Source organism: Conger conger, chromosome 9 (genome assembly GCF_963514075.1).
Source record: "Conger conger chromosome 9, fConCon1.1, whole genome shotgun sequence".
In the NCBI taxonomy this organism is placed as follows: domain Eukaryota; kingdom Metazoa; phylum Chordata; class Actinopteri; order Anguilliformes; family Congridae; genus Conger; species Conger conger.
In genome coordinates, this window is record NC_083768.1 from 17,829,825 (window position 1) to 17,845,875 (window position 16,051).

General features: G+C 41.2%; 1 protein-coding gene across 2 annotated transcripts in view; it reads right to left on the bottom strand.

The window, feature by feature from the left end:
- Window positions 1-15,558, bottom strand: part of lpcat1 (lysophosphatidylcholine acyltransferase 1) — a 52,675-nt gene extending 37,117 nt beyond the window's left edge. For both annotated transcript variants that reach the window (XM_061255178.1, XM_061255177.1), the window contains exon 1: window positions 15,204-15,558. In XM_061255178.1, coding sequence (XP_061111162.1) covers window positions 15,204-15,323 — 120 coding nt within the window. In that variant the 5' untranslated portion in view covers window positions 15,324-15,558. The remainder of the gene's footprint in view (window positions 1-15,203) is intronic.
- Window positions 15,559-16,051: the final 493 nt, after the last annotated feature.

Consider the following 16,051-nt stretch of genomic DNA (forward strand, 5'->3'; position numbering starts at 1 on the left):
CAATAAATCAATTAGCCAGTGCTGCAACCACACAAAGCTATTTGAGATATCAAAACTGCGAACTTACTTCTCCAAAACCAGCGCCAGCTCTCGAGGAATGAGAACGCCCGGGCCATGTCCAAGCCCAGCCTCTGACGTGAACGTCACGGTCTAACGGGTCGACCTGGCGTTGTGTCGCATGTAAACATTCGACCGCTGTGTTCTTTAAGGCGAGTATCTTGCAGACAGGAACTTCCTCCTCGGCGCGACCGAGGGCCATCCTCGAGCACGTAATGCAGCGGGGCGGCTGACTCCACCCAGGGACGAGCCGCGTGATTGATGGCGCAGTCACTCCAAGGCCGGGCCCTCGCTACGCCCGGCGCAGCCCAAGCACTGTGACGGATGGGCTACACCGCCACTAAAAACCTCTAAGCTGTTCCTTTCTTTCCCGGCTTACTGCGCTGTAATCGTACCGCCGCTTGTTGCTTTTCTGGATTTAGCATTTTAATGTTTGTTTTATTCCCCACTGCAACGACGAGAGGAAATGAGCTGGACAGCTCGCCGTTAACCGGGGGGGGAGTGGGGGGAGTCAGTCGTACACACTGCTTTTCAGCACGAATGTGACCCATTTTTTAGGAATGCGCTCCGTGTATCCCGGCAGTTTTACGTCGGAAGCCTCCGGGTGCTCGGAGGAGGGTCGGAATGTGGAAAGATATCGACGGCACCTGGACGCTGCCCACTGAGTTAGGGGGACGGAAATTCCTAGGTGTTGACGCCGATGCCCGGAACGCCTCCTGCACCTAGCGGCCTGCCCCGCCCGACGCTCAAGTGGAAGGGCCCTAGATCGGTCACCGCCAAGCCGCCACAGTTCAGACCGGGGTTCAAATAGCATTTGTTTAAGGATTCAAATACTGTCCAATGCTCTATTGATCTTGCCTGGGCCTGCAAGGACGAGCAGATGGGCCGGGGTTTACACTTTTGGGATCATTTCATTTCTTCCAAAAACACCAGGCAAGCTTAGTCAAATGCGGAGCATTTAGTCAAATGCGGAGCAAATTAAGCTTTTGAGCCCAGGTCTGCTGCCGTTGCAGGACATTAGACACTTTTCTGAAGTGCATGGCACGCTTCCTTGTAGAGCTGTGAACTGATCCTGCAAGCCGAGCCACACGGAGACCACGTGGTTCTCAGAGGACATGACAGATCCCGCGCGAATACGCGTCAGTGCTGGACAGACACGACAGTCTGGGAGTAACCGGATTACGCAAACGGCACCGGCGTAGGGATTAAACAGCAGACGCTGATGAATCAACTTTCACACACATGTCCCTGATTAACAACACCTCCCCCCACACAAACACACCGCATTGTCTGCCCGGGTTCAGAAAAAGAAATCCACTGCGAAACAAGACGTTAAAATGCAGTCGGCCGGAAACTCTGCCCTTAGCGGCATGCCAAGATTAATGCTGGGTATCTTTAACAGTGAACCACTGGTAGACCCGAAATGCTCAAACTGCTGCTCAGTGCAAAAACCGGCTGTGAATTTGCGAGTCAAACGACGGCGTCTCGGAAAGTGGGCACACGTTAACAACAGTCACTGGTGAAGGGGGTGGGGCAGACCCGGGAGTGGGAGGAGACAGGGGGCTGGGAGGAGTTGTTACCCAGCAGTGGGGAACGTGCCCTTTTCTTGCTACCTCGGGTCCTGGGGCCAAGCACAGCTGTCAGGCAGGGGAGGTAGAGGCGACCACCCCCGACAGGATGCCGCTCTCCCCTATTCCCCCGGGCACTGCAGACCAAGGAGCAGCTCCCTCCCCACCAGCTGCCGCCCCTCCTATTGAAACTCCGTTAAGTATGAGCGCTCGGCGAAGGAGCAAGCCTCTCAACAACAACACTCGCATCCGAGACGCATCAAAGTGCTCCGCATTAAAATTTTAACGTGGAGCTGACAGCATTTACGGCGTCCATCCATCCTCCCTCCCACCAAATCTCCTGTAACTCCTGTCCCCTGGGAATCCCTAGCACCTAGGCCAGAATGCATCATGGGTATAATCCGCTTCCACATCCTTAGTTAAATTATATAATCCATAGAAGATAGAGAAATATTCATAGCTAAGAATTTTAAGCACAACTTAAATTTTGTTATGCAACTCTGAACATATACTGCATTTTAAATGGGAGACCGTGATTTTTTCCTTGTCTGGAATCGTATAATATAGAAATTAAAATAGCTATTTATTTAACATTTATATTTGTGTTATAGCAATTGTTCTATTTTTTTGCTTGAGACTGATTTCCAAAAGGTGTAAAATGGCCGAATTTCAGATAATGCAATAAATAAGAAGAGATGGTGGTTGGGTAGAAAATATCCCAGAGGATTTGGTCAGTACAATATTAGCACAATTAGGTTAATTAAACAGTCTGCAACTATGTGCTTTATGTCGGTCTCTTTCTTTAACAATGCGCTTTGTCTGCTGTCTATGTGGTCAAAAATCCATCTTGGTTATGCTAAAAATAGAGGATTGGCACGATGTTTGTTTCAGAGTGTTAGTCGCCCACCCATGTGCTCAGGTCAGCTAATTCAATTGCAACAACTAATCTTAGTAAAAGTGCAAAAACAGTCACAGAAAAATGAAAATGAAAAGCAAACTAAAAATATAAGAAAATATAAGAATGAGCAAAAACCAAAACAGCAAAACAAATGTTCAGAATTCTCTGATGGTTAGGCACCCCAATTATGATGGGTTGGAGAGGGAACCATTTCATTAGCGGTTGCATAACCCCTCTAAGCATTTAGCGCAACGCTGCCAAGCTTCAACACACAACTGAGCTCAGCAGAACCAGCTCTTTGTTTTGTGCACAAAAACAGATCGAGCAAAAACATAAGTGGAAAAACAAAGAGAAAGACTGTGACAGAGTCTGTGAGAGAGAGATTGTGACTGAGAGTGTGTGTGTGTGTGTGTGTGTGTGTGAGAGTGAGTGAGAGAGTGCCCTCAAGAGAAAGAAAGATTAAAACTTCCCCTGTTGCACAGGGACCACGAACCATGGGGTGAGAATGCGATATAACCTAGGCGCTGAGTTTTCAGCTAGCCTTTTTTCACTTTGACAACTACTCGTTGATTCGGTTGGATCTTTCAATGTGGAATATTAACATGCTGCATGAATCAGGAAATGTAGGCTTACCCTAAAGATGACAGCAGCCTGCAGCTTTCAAGGTCAGTCATGTGAAAATATGCTGAGTCATTAGGATCCTCGCTGCCTGGCTACACGTAGGCCTGCTTCACAGGTTCAAAAGTTAAGCTTTGTTTTCAGTTCAGATTCGGCAGCATCCGAGAGGTTACAAAACTGTTTACAATGGACAATTATGAGTACTTATGAGTCATCCAGGTTCCACTCTCATAATGAACATTGGTACTAATTTCACTCCAATGTTTAACAGCCTCCAGACACCTCATGGATGTATGCATGTTCACTACTTGTCAGACATGAAGACAAATTGTACCTTTAAATAATAGCATCACACACAACAATGCATGCAAACTGTATAAACCCTTAATATACCATTGGTCTACTTCAAAACCTATAGCACCCTATTGACCTATAGATACCCTAAAACATAGACCTGAAGGCCTAACCAGACCAGGTCATTAATGAACACATGAGAAATGTCACTAATCAAGTTAGAATGGTAGAATGTGGTCACTGATGTAGTCTTAAAGGTACACTAGGTAAGATTTTTGTGTTAAAACATTGTTACAAGACCATTGCAAATCCTTCCTATTAGGCTTACAGACATGTTGACTCACCCTCTGCCTGTGTTTATAGTCCTTAAATTTGGGTTTCAAAGTGTACATTTGTCGGGCCCTCAATCTATCAAAACATTGTACAGTTGTACAACAATTCAAGCTCACTGGTTGAAAATTTGTTCTAACTGCAACAGCCAATTGCTGTTTTTATTGCTTATTATCCAAGCAAAGACTACACATCTAGTTATAAAACAATACCAGTTCGCTATCAGTAGCAACAAGCAAATAAGCTTTAGTTTGTTTGACAAGTTTACAAATATCCATTTACGATAAAATAGCCAGAGACAATACGAACATAGTCGCGATGGATAGTGCACAAGCGCTGTGCCTCAGGTGGTTATTTGTAAATTCCGGAAGCTAACTAGTAATAAGTAATTTGCTTGTTTTTATTGATAGCGAACTGGTATTGTTTTCTAACTAGATAAGCAATAGTATAGAGTTTCAGTGATCGCTTGTCTGGAGTGCAATTTGGGCAGCTATACGTCCCTTTTATCTCTTTACATGTTCAATCATCAGTGTTTAGCAACCTTTATTTCTCTCAAACTGTAAGTTACAGTTGCATCATTTGTGCTAGACTATCATACCTTAGGTATACAGCCAGCTAGTTACATAGCCAAATACCTTGCTTGCTCATAATATAGTTGGTTAGTTCAAATGAAAACTTAGAAGACAAAAAATATAAATAGTGTTGCGTAGCACACCAAAATCAAGATTTCAGAAGTCACTTGTTTGTTGGTACAATTCCTCTCTTGACCATTAGGAGTCCGAAATTACCTATTGGTACCTTGAAACATTTGTTCATAATCAGGGGTTTTACTGGCTCAAAATGGCAAAAGTGGTTACTTTTACAGGAGAAAGATTTGCTTGCCCATTTGCATTGCTGTGTATAAACATGAGCCCAAATGTGTCTGTCCATGTAATAATTATACCCCAGCAACAATGTTAACACAGCAATGTGAAAATGACCTGATTTAGAATTAAGAAGAAATTAGAAGAATCATATTAACCAAACCCATATTTATGTGTGTGTGTTTTGTATTTTGAATTCTGAACATATTCTTTACATATCCTTTATGTTTGTTCAAAGTACATAATTTGACAATTAACTTCAAAAACAATTATGCATTTGTAGTCAGAACTGATACCACAGGTCATGCCAGTGTTCCCCTGCCCTTAAAAATGAGTAAATAATATTTAATTACTTAAAGTAGTTCATTATAAAAAATAATATAAATAAAACTTAATTATTAATTATATTGGTGAAGTTTCAAAAATAATGCTTGTTAAATAATATATATCTTGAAAACACATTCACATCGGCTGTGGCAATATTAGCCAAGTCCTATGTAAGTGGCATGCGGCTTCAAGTGGTCATGCTCATAATTCTAAATTCCATAAATGCAAAGTGAAATGTCAGTTGTGATCAGAATTCCAACCTCTTAAACAACGCAACAAGAACTATTTTGTCAGAAAAAGTTCCCAAAACCAAGCCAGCACTGCTGCCAGCCAAAAACCTGCAGATTTACAACTGTTTTTCTTTGTCATCACCACCTTCAGAAGGAGCGTTAGTGTTGATTACATTACAGTATTCAAAGCACAGCAATCGACTGTGTGGGAGGCTTTTGAAATGGGCTTTACTGACACTGGTCACATTTCTGTCAAGACGGCATGGACAATGATCAGGGTGACCACCTGAGAATTCTCTGTGCAGGAAAAAAACCCTGATACTGCAAAATGGCACAGCTGTCATAAACCTCCAGTTAAATAAATTTACTTCAGTTTCTCTTGGAAAAACCAACTGAATTTTTTGAACCAAATTGAATTTTTATTACTCTGTTAAGGGGAAGGCAAGAAAATGTAATGCAATAAAATTTATGAAGCAAGCCCTCACCTTTAGAAGTCAGCACTTGAATGGATGCCAATCAAATCAGCGCATACAGTGCACGGAGTTGTCACAAGTGAACTCAAGAGCCGGAGGCCTCATCAAAACGGAAATGGCAAAGGGAACACCATGTGAATGAGCAGAGTTCTAGGCTGAAAAATGTCCATGCAATGCAGAACCATGTGTGATTGTTTCACATTAGTTCACTTAAAGTACACCATTCCCCATGGTTCTTACCAACTTGGAATTGTGCATGGACACAGAATATCAACTGGATGACAAAGAAATCTAATGGAGTGTATTTTAAAACATCGCTAGTTTGTGCTATTAATATTTTTGATTATCCTCGTAATTTCCTTGCGTAAGTAACTATTACTTCAGTATTTGCATTTCAAACTTAAGTAAACACATGAGGTTGTGCCAAATTTTAATTACTTTACTACTTAGTAAAACTACTCACAGCTGAATGTGCCAAATGGCATGGGTCTCTTTTCGCCAGACGGCACCAATATAAATATACGGACAGATTTTCCTTGATGATGAAGTTGGGACAAAATCGTAGGTAAGCAGTAAACATTGTAATCCAACAGTATGTCAGCTCTGCTTGCCAGATGAACGTGCTGTGTTAAGTTAGCGGGCACAGCCATTCACTTACTAGCAAAACTGGAATGAGATGCAGTTTGCAGCAGAATGGTTTTATGGTCAGCAATTTACAATTCATACACATCCCAACAGCAAGCAGGGCTTGAATCGATCTCAATTTATAATTGTATATTGTAGACATTCTGAGCAGTCCACCCCACTTTACCAATTTAGAATCCTTTCCTTTTGCAGATGATTTGCTTGGAATTTACAATGCTGTGTATACAAATTACCTTGTCTGTCCATGTAATAATGATTAATAATCTATTTAATAGGGAGCGGTATACCGTAAGTATTGTTCCCGAAACATCCACTTTACCTCCCTATATGATGGCTAAATTATTCTCTCTCAACGCCTGGCTACAGCTTGTAGGCTACCTCCACCACCTATTCTTGCTGGTGACTCATTATGGGCTTTTACTGGATGTATTTGGACTGGCTTAATGGTGTTTTTCTGTGATATGTATTGCTCTCCAACAATTTAAATGAAGTATTTTTATTGTAACCTCTTATAATTAAATAATTTATTCATGCACTCAGAGAGAAGGTTGCTCACTGAGTGAAGAATCATATTAACTGGACCCATATGTATGGGTGTCTGTGTTTTGTTATAAGATTTTGAATTCTGACGCCTATTGACACTATTGGCACATAATATTCTATTCAGCGTGCATAGGCTATTCACTGGCTGGGGTCAATGTACCCAAAAACAGAAAGACATAAGGACTGTGCAAACTTCAATATTTATCGCAAATCATATCGACATCACAACAAATTATAGCATATCATATTTTCCTCATATAGTGCAGCCCTAGTTTGTGCTTTCACAATGTGCTGGTTAGCTAAAGAGGGACTCAAATTTGGGATGTATTTTCTCACTCATCTTTGTTACAGAAAACCCCATGCTGTCTTCAAGTAGCAGTACTACTGCTGCATTGCTACCATCACAGGCCAGCTTTGGCAGAATGATGTTTTAGCACAGAGGCCATTACAGGGCCATATGAGGTCTTTATCAAGCTAAAAATAGTGCCGACTATCCTACAAATATCCTGCGAAACAAACCTGACACCTCCAGGTTAAATGAAGTTGAAACCAAATTGCAAGGTGATGTGCAAGGTGATGTGGGTCAACCCATGTACCCAGTGTATAATACAACCATCTGTTTATAAAGGGTTTTTCCCAAAACTTTACAGTCTTGAGACTTGGTGGTGGGCTTGTTAACACAAATTTTTCCATTCATTAAACTAATTTAGCTAGCTGACCCATTGGTTAATGCGGGTGGGGCTCCTTGCGTGGCTGGTTGGGTCAGAGGGCTGGCTGACGCTCGTGGAGAGGGGAGGGACATCAGCCTTTACTACACTACAGCCTTCTGCTCCATTACCCCAGGCTCCTGGAAGAGAGCAGGCCCACTGCAGGCTCAACACCATGGGACTGTACCCGTCTTTAAAATTTCACAAAAAAAAAAAACTAAATAAATTGCTAAAAGATAAATCCATTCAAATGTTTTAACATTTAAAGAGTGTTTGGACATGTTCGTTTGAAACCTATGCTAATTTCATGAAGTGATTCAGTCTGTGGAGCAGAATAAGGACTCAGTTCTGAAGCAGAAAAGAAACTGGAGGTTCCTGTATTACTGTCTACACCACTACCTTATTGTAGCACTGGAGACTTTCGCGTAAAGCAATTTCCACAAGACAGTATTGTTTTCGTTTTCTTTCTGTGGCGCCAATTACGTTACCATGAGCTTGTTTACAGTGCAGCGATACAGAAATATATTACCACAAATATATATACCATAACTCCTTCATCTTTGTATTAATAATAAACAACTTAGTCTTGAAACGAGCTCTCAAATGGAGAATAATGGAAAACAAGGCGGGAAAGTGATAACATTTCATTTGCCCTTTCTCTCCATTGCCGAGGGTGGATATTGCCTGAGAAGATGTCTTTGTTTTGGTTCTCCCTGGGGTCTGATATGGGTAGCTCCAGGTGCCTTTGTCAAAACATTTTAAAAAAACGATAAGGGGAATAAATTACGATATTACAGCAACGTCTCGTTCAGTCATTACACCAAATAAACTCCATGCTGACAATGTGGCAGTGACATTCTCGAAATAACATGAAAATAAGCTGACGGCTACTCTGAGCAAGTACAGCGTGTTCTACTGGTTGACGGGAGCCAAAACGCCAATTATGCATCATTCAGAGACTTGCCATATTTGTACACAAGAACTGACTTGCAAGTTGCAACTTCTTTGGCAGAGGAAATAAAACAGGATGCAAGCATACTGCCCGTGGTGGAGGAGAAGAATGCACCAACACAAGTCAAGGCCAGTCAGTATGAAAAAGGCCTTCGTCAGTCAAAAGCTGGATGAATGAGTGTGGCTATGTACAGATAGCGCTGCAGGAAATACTCGACATGAAACGAAACACCATTGAAAAAGTTCAACAGGTCGAGACACCCTGTATCACTTCCCCCTCAACCACGTCCTTTGCCTCGTAATCATATTTAGATTCATTCCAATATCAACTGCTTCACTGCATATCAATGCTGACTTCTAATTGCCGCTTGGAACACATGCAGTTTCCATCTGCTGCAGTTCCCGTCGAGGTGACGGGCTGTAAATGTCTGGAGAAATGCAGCAATAACTGTCATTTCAGTTTTTATACTCATCGCAGTGAGGATGTTTTAATTTTAAAAATAGTCTTAAACGGCACTCTAGCAGTGCAGGGTTATCAAACTATGTATGCTCCTGCAGTAAAAAATGTCTGGCAAAGGGACTGTCGTCTCATAAGGCTCATAAATCAATTTCATACTGCCATTACTATCCACAGCATTTTATGACAAAGTCTTTTTAAGATCAAAACTAATTTCTCTTGGTAAAAAATAGCAAGCAAAAGAGAGTCCTATGTGACAAAGTATAAAAGTATAGAAGGATTGTTTCTGAAGTTTTTGTGTACACAGTTTGCTGGAAAAGTGAGAAGTGTAATTGATCTTATTACTACAAAAACAAACAAAAGGTAGCCTATACCTCACGTAAAAAATAAGCTTCAAATGTTTCACCACTCCATAAAAATGTTCAAACCATTTTCCAGATAAACAACTTATAATGTTTCATAACAACAGGTTCTCTAGAAACTTCTGAGCACTGAAGTTCTGCTGTAACTGCACTCGTCTCACCTCCCTTTGTCATTAAACCTCTTCCACTGAGTTTGCCCAAGAGGGACAACCAATCTCTTGCTGGTATTCAGTACATATTACTGCGAGCGTAATACCTCACTAACTTTGGGTCAATTCTCAGTTCACTATTGAGGTAAACTATGCTTTTGAGAGACACATTGCAAGATATGAGTGTCAGGTAAATGAAACACGGCAATTTCACTCACACACGGGATAAATGATGGATGGATTAACATCTGTAGGATAACGCTGCTGTTGTGGTGAGGTAATTCAAGGATTTGAAAGGAAGACGCATGCCTTCTATTTGAGAGGAAGACTATTGAAATATATATAATAAAATAATAATAATAATAATAATAATAATAACAATAACAATAACAAAAATATAGTAATAAAGACCCATTTCAGCTTTGACCAAATATGGCAAAACTACAGTATTTCAGAGCCTGAGGGCCTCTTATTCTCCTGAATAATGAAAGGCCTCAACTTTTCACCCATACTCCATCAGCATCAACATTAAATTAACACTATTAATATAACAGCCCGCACAATGTGCCCAATTGCACTCTCAGGGCAGCGGGAGTGTTGCACACAGGCACAGTCAGAAGAAATGGGCTGGAAACTCTACAGCTGTTATCCAAGACATTTAATCTCGGTAAGGTTCTCATATGTGCAGGTTGAGGAAACTTTGAGACACTTTAACGGTTACCAGTTCGCGCCCAAACAGTGTACCACAAAACAACAAAACTCCACAAGGAATAAACTCTGTGTTTATTATCTGTTTTTAATCAGAAAAATGAACAAAACTCACACATGAAATTGGAGCTACCCACCATGAAATCGCTGTGGATCCCTCATTTGCCTGCATGGTCCAATGAACTACTGTACTTCTGATTAGATGGTCCTATGTTCCACTTTAATATTGATCGCTTAAAGTGTGCTCTTAATGCTAAAAGCAGGCATTTCAGACGATCAACATCAATACAATACACTGACACAAATAGAGTAGCAGGCCTGTTTTTTTTTTTTTTTTTTTTTTTTAAAGCAAAACACATTGATGCATTCACAGTTAAGTATCCACAGGAAGTATTGACACCTGTCAAGTCAAACATCAAAATGATATAGAAGAACTCCAACAATGAAAAGCAGCTGTTGAACAGATTCATTTAATGTTGACAGATGGCTAAACGTTCAGAACCTACATCTGTCATTTCACACAAATGTGAAGACAAAAGGAGAATCCCTAGACTTTATTACTACATTAAATTAATATTACCAAAATCACTCCGCACAGTTTTACACTTCAAAACTAGTATAAAGTAACAGTATTTTCATATGGGAGTGAAAGGGTATTTTCACTGTACCACACTCATTTGCATTGGCAGTAAATTAATCAGAATCTCAAAACATTGAATTGGAAAATTGTGTTACATGTTGAACTTGCTACATTGGGTAGCAACTCACCAGACAAAAAAATATTGTCTTCCATTGACAGTGGTGCTTCCTTCAACATTTATGCTATACAGTTAACGGACTACCAGTGAAGATGCTCTAGATAGATCTAGAAGTCAAAGCAATGAGAAAACAAGGTTGAGACCAGAAGTATCACAGCCCTGCGAAATTCTTAGCAAGAGTAGACAGAAACATTACACCACTTCCTGGCTGATAAGCAACACTATCAATCAACCTTGCAAATGACAGGCAGAAATCCTGGTGCATCTACTGCACCAGTAATACTGTACCTACATTTTGCCTGTAGAAGAGGAGCCTAAGCTACACTTTGTGAGTTTTCCATGTGGTTTTATAGCCTTGGCTTCATGTTCTGATAAATGCTGATCAGCACATGGCGGTGCAAATAACCCCCTGCCCCCCCCGCCCCCCTACCGCCTTCAGTGTCGCAATGCAGTTTGTGAGGAGGGGCGCATTCCCGTTCCCAAAATGCCCAACGGAGCCATGACCCATGAACCTGCATACTGTACGCGACTACACGCTGTCCTGACCTGCGCTTTGCTTATTCAACAGCTGCTCTAACTTTACCACCCCACACACAGTTCATAGGACCATTTGTAATTGTGCATTGCTGAGATTTGACAAGACTCTTCAGTATTGGAAGATACTTTAGAAGACGCTTCTAAAAACAAATGTGTGTCCAATATGACAAACAATGAAGGATTAGGAGGGAGTAAAGAGAGAGGAAACCGGAAAAATGGGTGAGGATGCATGGGAAATAGAGAGAACGCAGGAAAAGAAGAGGGGGTTAATAGGTACAAGGAAGATGGGGTTAAAAGGAAGACAAGGTGGAGAGGAAGGGGAACAGGGGGAAGGAAAGGGAGATCAGCCCAGAATAAGATTTGTGACATGGTCCAGGTCTACATATCCATCCATCCACCCAAAAGCGGCTGAAATACATTCCAGTTAACACAGACAAGGAGGAATCTCTGTGGGTTAACACCACGTCATCGGAAACACCTCAACCCCCAGTGGAGACGGACTTCACACCCCAGCCAAGCAACCGCTTCACTGACAGTTACCATAACCGCTTCAAAATTATGAATGAAAGTCTATAGCATTAACAAAAAAAACTGAGCATGAATGACTGGGGCAAACACTAGCACTCTGGGATTGAAGTTCCAAAGTTGGGAGGTTTCCAAACATTCCAAAGATTCTGATGTACCACCACCAGTCTGACATGCCATTTAAGTCAATTGGCAGAAGTTGAAGAATCTTAGAGCAGAATTTGTTCAGCAATGATGATTTCTATTGATAATATAACAAACACTAAAATAAAATAAAGTCATTTTCCCACATTCAGCCTTTACATTTATCCATGTTTTTTTTTTCTCTCTCTTTTGCATTTCCAGTTCAAACGAACAGCAAACCAGCTCCTTAATGTTACAGCACAAGTGATTTAGATACAGAGAGAGCAGCCGGGCATTATATAACACACACACTGCTGCCTTGACTGGAAAGTATGGCTGACCTTTGTGCCTGTTTATGAAGAGGAAGCATGCTGGTACCTCCAGTCCCTCAGCATTGGCGCATGGTCACTCTACAGCTGAACAGTCGGATCCCGGGGACGCGCTCTTCCCTCTCAAGCGTCTTGTTTATTGACATTGTAAGGCTTATAATTCACACTGAGAGGGGGGGCTGTCTATGGTAACCAACCCTGGATGGCTATTATTGATAGCATGGAGATTAATTGCACGTACACTGCAAATGACTTCCTGTTTTTCTTTTCTTTTTTCTAAATGTCAATGTTTGACGTATAAATCGTTGTTAAAATGATCGCCGTCGTATCCGAACTGCGGATGTGGGCATGCATCTTAATTCAACTCAATGTGAGATTATATTTAAAGGACGTGTGCGAGACCGAAATAGAAGAATTGAGTGCATATCATCCTCTTGGGATGCTCTTGCCATCAGTGATGAGGAACAGTGATTAGGGGAACTTGATCTGTGGACAGTGTGTCGTTTCAAACCTTGGGTGTGGCGCAGCCATATGGCAAGTTGCAAGAAAAAGCTTCGTCCAGCAATCGTCCAGCTTCATCAATGTATAAGAAAAGACACTGTAAGCCATTGTGCCAGAAACAAAATGGGATTTAATGAACTGATACAATGATCAGGCTATCAATTGAGCCAGCCAGAACTCACCTTACTCAGAGAGAATGCACAAACTGAAACCACAAAAGATTTCATTTGAAGATTTCAATTGCAAATCGCTAGGAGTAGACCTTCACACAGACATCTGCAGATCAGCAACAGTAGGCACACGTATAGCACATCCACCATGAACAGTCAGACAAAGAGGTCACTTCTCCCTTACAGATATATCAATGAGGCGAGATGCAGGTCAACAGGTTACTACCAGTTGACCCTGAAAAGAAGCTATCCATCATGCAGGGCAGGACAAAGGGGTTGGATTAAGGCATGTCTAAACTGTCACATCTTCAGAGAGACAGATTTACATTTGAAAGTATATTTTTTAAATGTCTATGAGCTTTGGAAATAGCAATGTGCATATGAAATAACTCCTTATCTACAGTCAAAACACACCGTCACAACACAGCAGCATTATGATAATAGGTTAGGATGAAGAAGCAAACTTACAGGCAAAGAATAGTATGGATATTCTTGAGATCTTAAAGATTGTTTTTTTTTTCTTCCGTTTTTAAACTGCCGTGGAAATGCACACAATGCTGGAAAGGAACCTGACTGGAAAGTTAATTGCAATACACAATGATACTGCAAGAATTAGGAGGAAGCTCTAGTTCTGTGATCAAAGACGGACGTGTTTAGAAACATCGTGGTTAAGGTCAACATGCAGCACAATGTGGCACGTGCGAGAGTCTGCTTCCAATTCAGAGACACTATACAAGATTTTTATAAACGTTTAGTACTAGTTTTCCTATATTGCCAAACGAAATCACTGCATCTGGTTGCAGATTTCAAGGATGAAAAAGGATTTTCCCTTTTTCTACGCAGACGAAGACGTCCACGCAAATGGTATAGATTTGCAAATACACATAAATGTAGCGTTGACAAAATTGACTGCACCATCCTCAGGGGTATATTAAATTAAAATATGTTGCTTATGTAGATTTAACCATTATAAAACCGGTTCAGTTGTGTCATATACCATGTCATTATTATGTAGCTTGAGCAAGGTGAATACATTAGTTTGCTGGTTTCATCCTTAAGATACAATCAACTGTATACATTAATAGTTTAATATTAAAATATCGAACATGTGTGATGTATGAGGGGCGTGGAGGGGCAATCACGTGGACCTGCTCTCGACTAATTCACTTTCATTGTAATCAACACTCGCGTGCAGTCTGTAGGGTACTCCGGGTCCGTACATTACCTTCATATTAGACACAACTAGCATCGTATTTACGAACTAGCCGCGTATGTACGGGCTAGCGTGTATCAACAACCGTGATAGCTAGAAACTGGCTTAGATTCGCTGATGGAGCTGTGGGCAACTACCCTAGCAACATACAGGTGGGCACTGTTGCGTGGTCACGATGGAAAAAAGGCACAGAAATCTGGAAAGTTATCAACAACACTCTATACAGGAAAAGCATCAGAGACGTATCATGCCATTCTAATTTATGACAACATTCGGTACGCTCAGAGCTTTTAACGTCCTATTTCAGTCAACTTGACTGTAGCTTCGTAAATGGTACGGTACTAAAAATCTAGGTTCAGTTTACAATCCAAATGAAATGATAAGCGTTTACATCAAATCCGTACACTAGAATTCATATGCGAACAATGACATGTTGCATGTAACTGACTAGCTCCGATATTAACCGATGGTGAGGGCCCAAGCGACCATGTTTCTAGGTAGTCGGCGACCGCGGTAACCGTTATCTATGATTTGATGAAGATTTGCAACACTGTATCAAAACTGCGCAAGCAATAGTTATGTGGTCATTTATTGACCACAATAAATCAAATAAGAAACATCATATCTTGAGTAACTACAATTATATCGGAGCCATATGTTCTGGTTTGAAGCTTGTCTTTCGATAAGTCACTTCTGAATTGTATTGTCCATGCGTAGCCAGCTAGTTAGCTAAGTAGCTAGCTGGAACAATATCCTAATGGAAAATTTGTTGTAGGTTGCTAGCTACTGCTAGCTCGCAAAGTTAGCGGATACCTTGCTTGCTACATCTTTTTACGCGCGCGTGTTCACTTTGAATTGCGTGCTTACCTTGGCTTTCTGCAAGGGGGTGAACCGCAAGTCATGCACAAAGGGGTTTCTAAAGGGGGGAGCCAGCTCCTTTCCGTCCCCATCCACTGTTGAGCACCGTCTGCTGTTGGTCAACCTCATCCTCACACGCGAGGAGGAAATTTATCCCAAAAATAACAAAAACTGTAACGATTTGCTCCAATCTCCAGAGCTCAGTCGGTTGTTTTCGCAAATTTCCGAAGTATTTCAATAGCTCGTCGTTATCCAGCTGGGTTGCTGGTGAGAGCTGGGGTGATTAAGCGAGGATCATGTATTTGAATTCGGTGATAGTTCTTCACGTATGCTATGGTCCGTGCTGGTGGATGCGTAGGGTTGAAGACAAACAGGATCCACTAGTGTGCCTTTAATACGCATGCGTCAGCGGCTCTCCACACTGACATCACTAGAGAGGTGAGCGCCGGCTTGATACAGTACTGTATGGGGATTCACAACGCGCAACTGTGTGTGCGTATGCTGTGGTGTGCCCTTTGTGAAGGCATGAACCGCAGCAACAGTTGAACTGCTGAAAAAGAACAATTACATACGAACATACTCAATGCCAAATGTCATAATCGTCTGTATTTCAATTAATATATATGCGCTTAGACACACAAATGGATACGGCTGCAATGAAAGTTAGAAAATGGATACCAGTTCTAACCCACAATGAGAAATGTACAGTTGTATTGGGAAGTATATATATATATATATATATATATATATATATATATATATATATCAAATAATATATACATATATATGTAGTACAATATATATTTTCTTTCTGCGATAGTAAATATATATATATTGTACTATTGCAGAAAAAATTC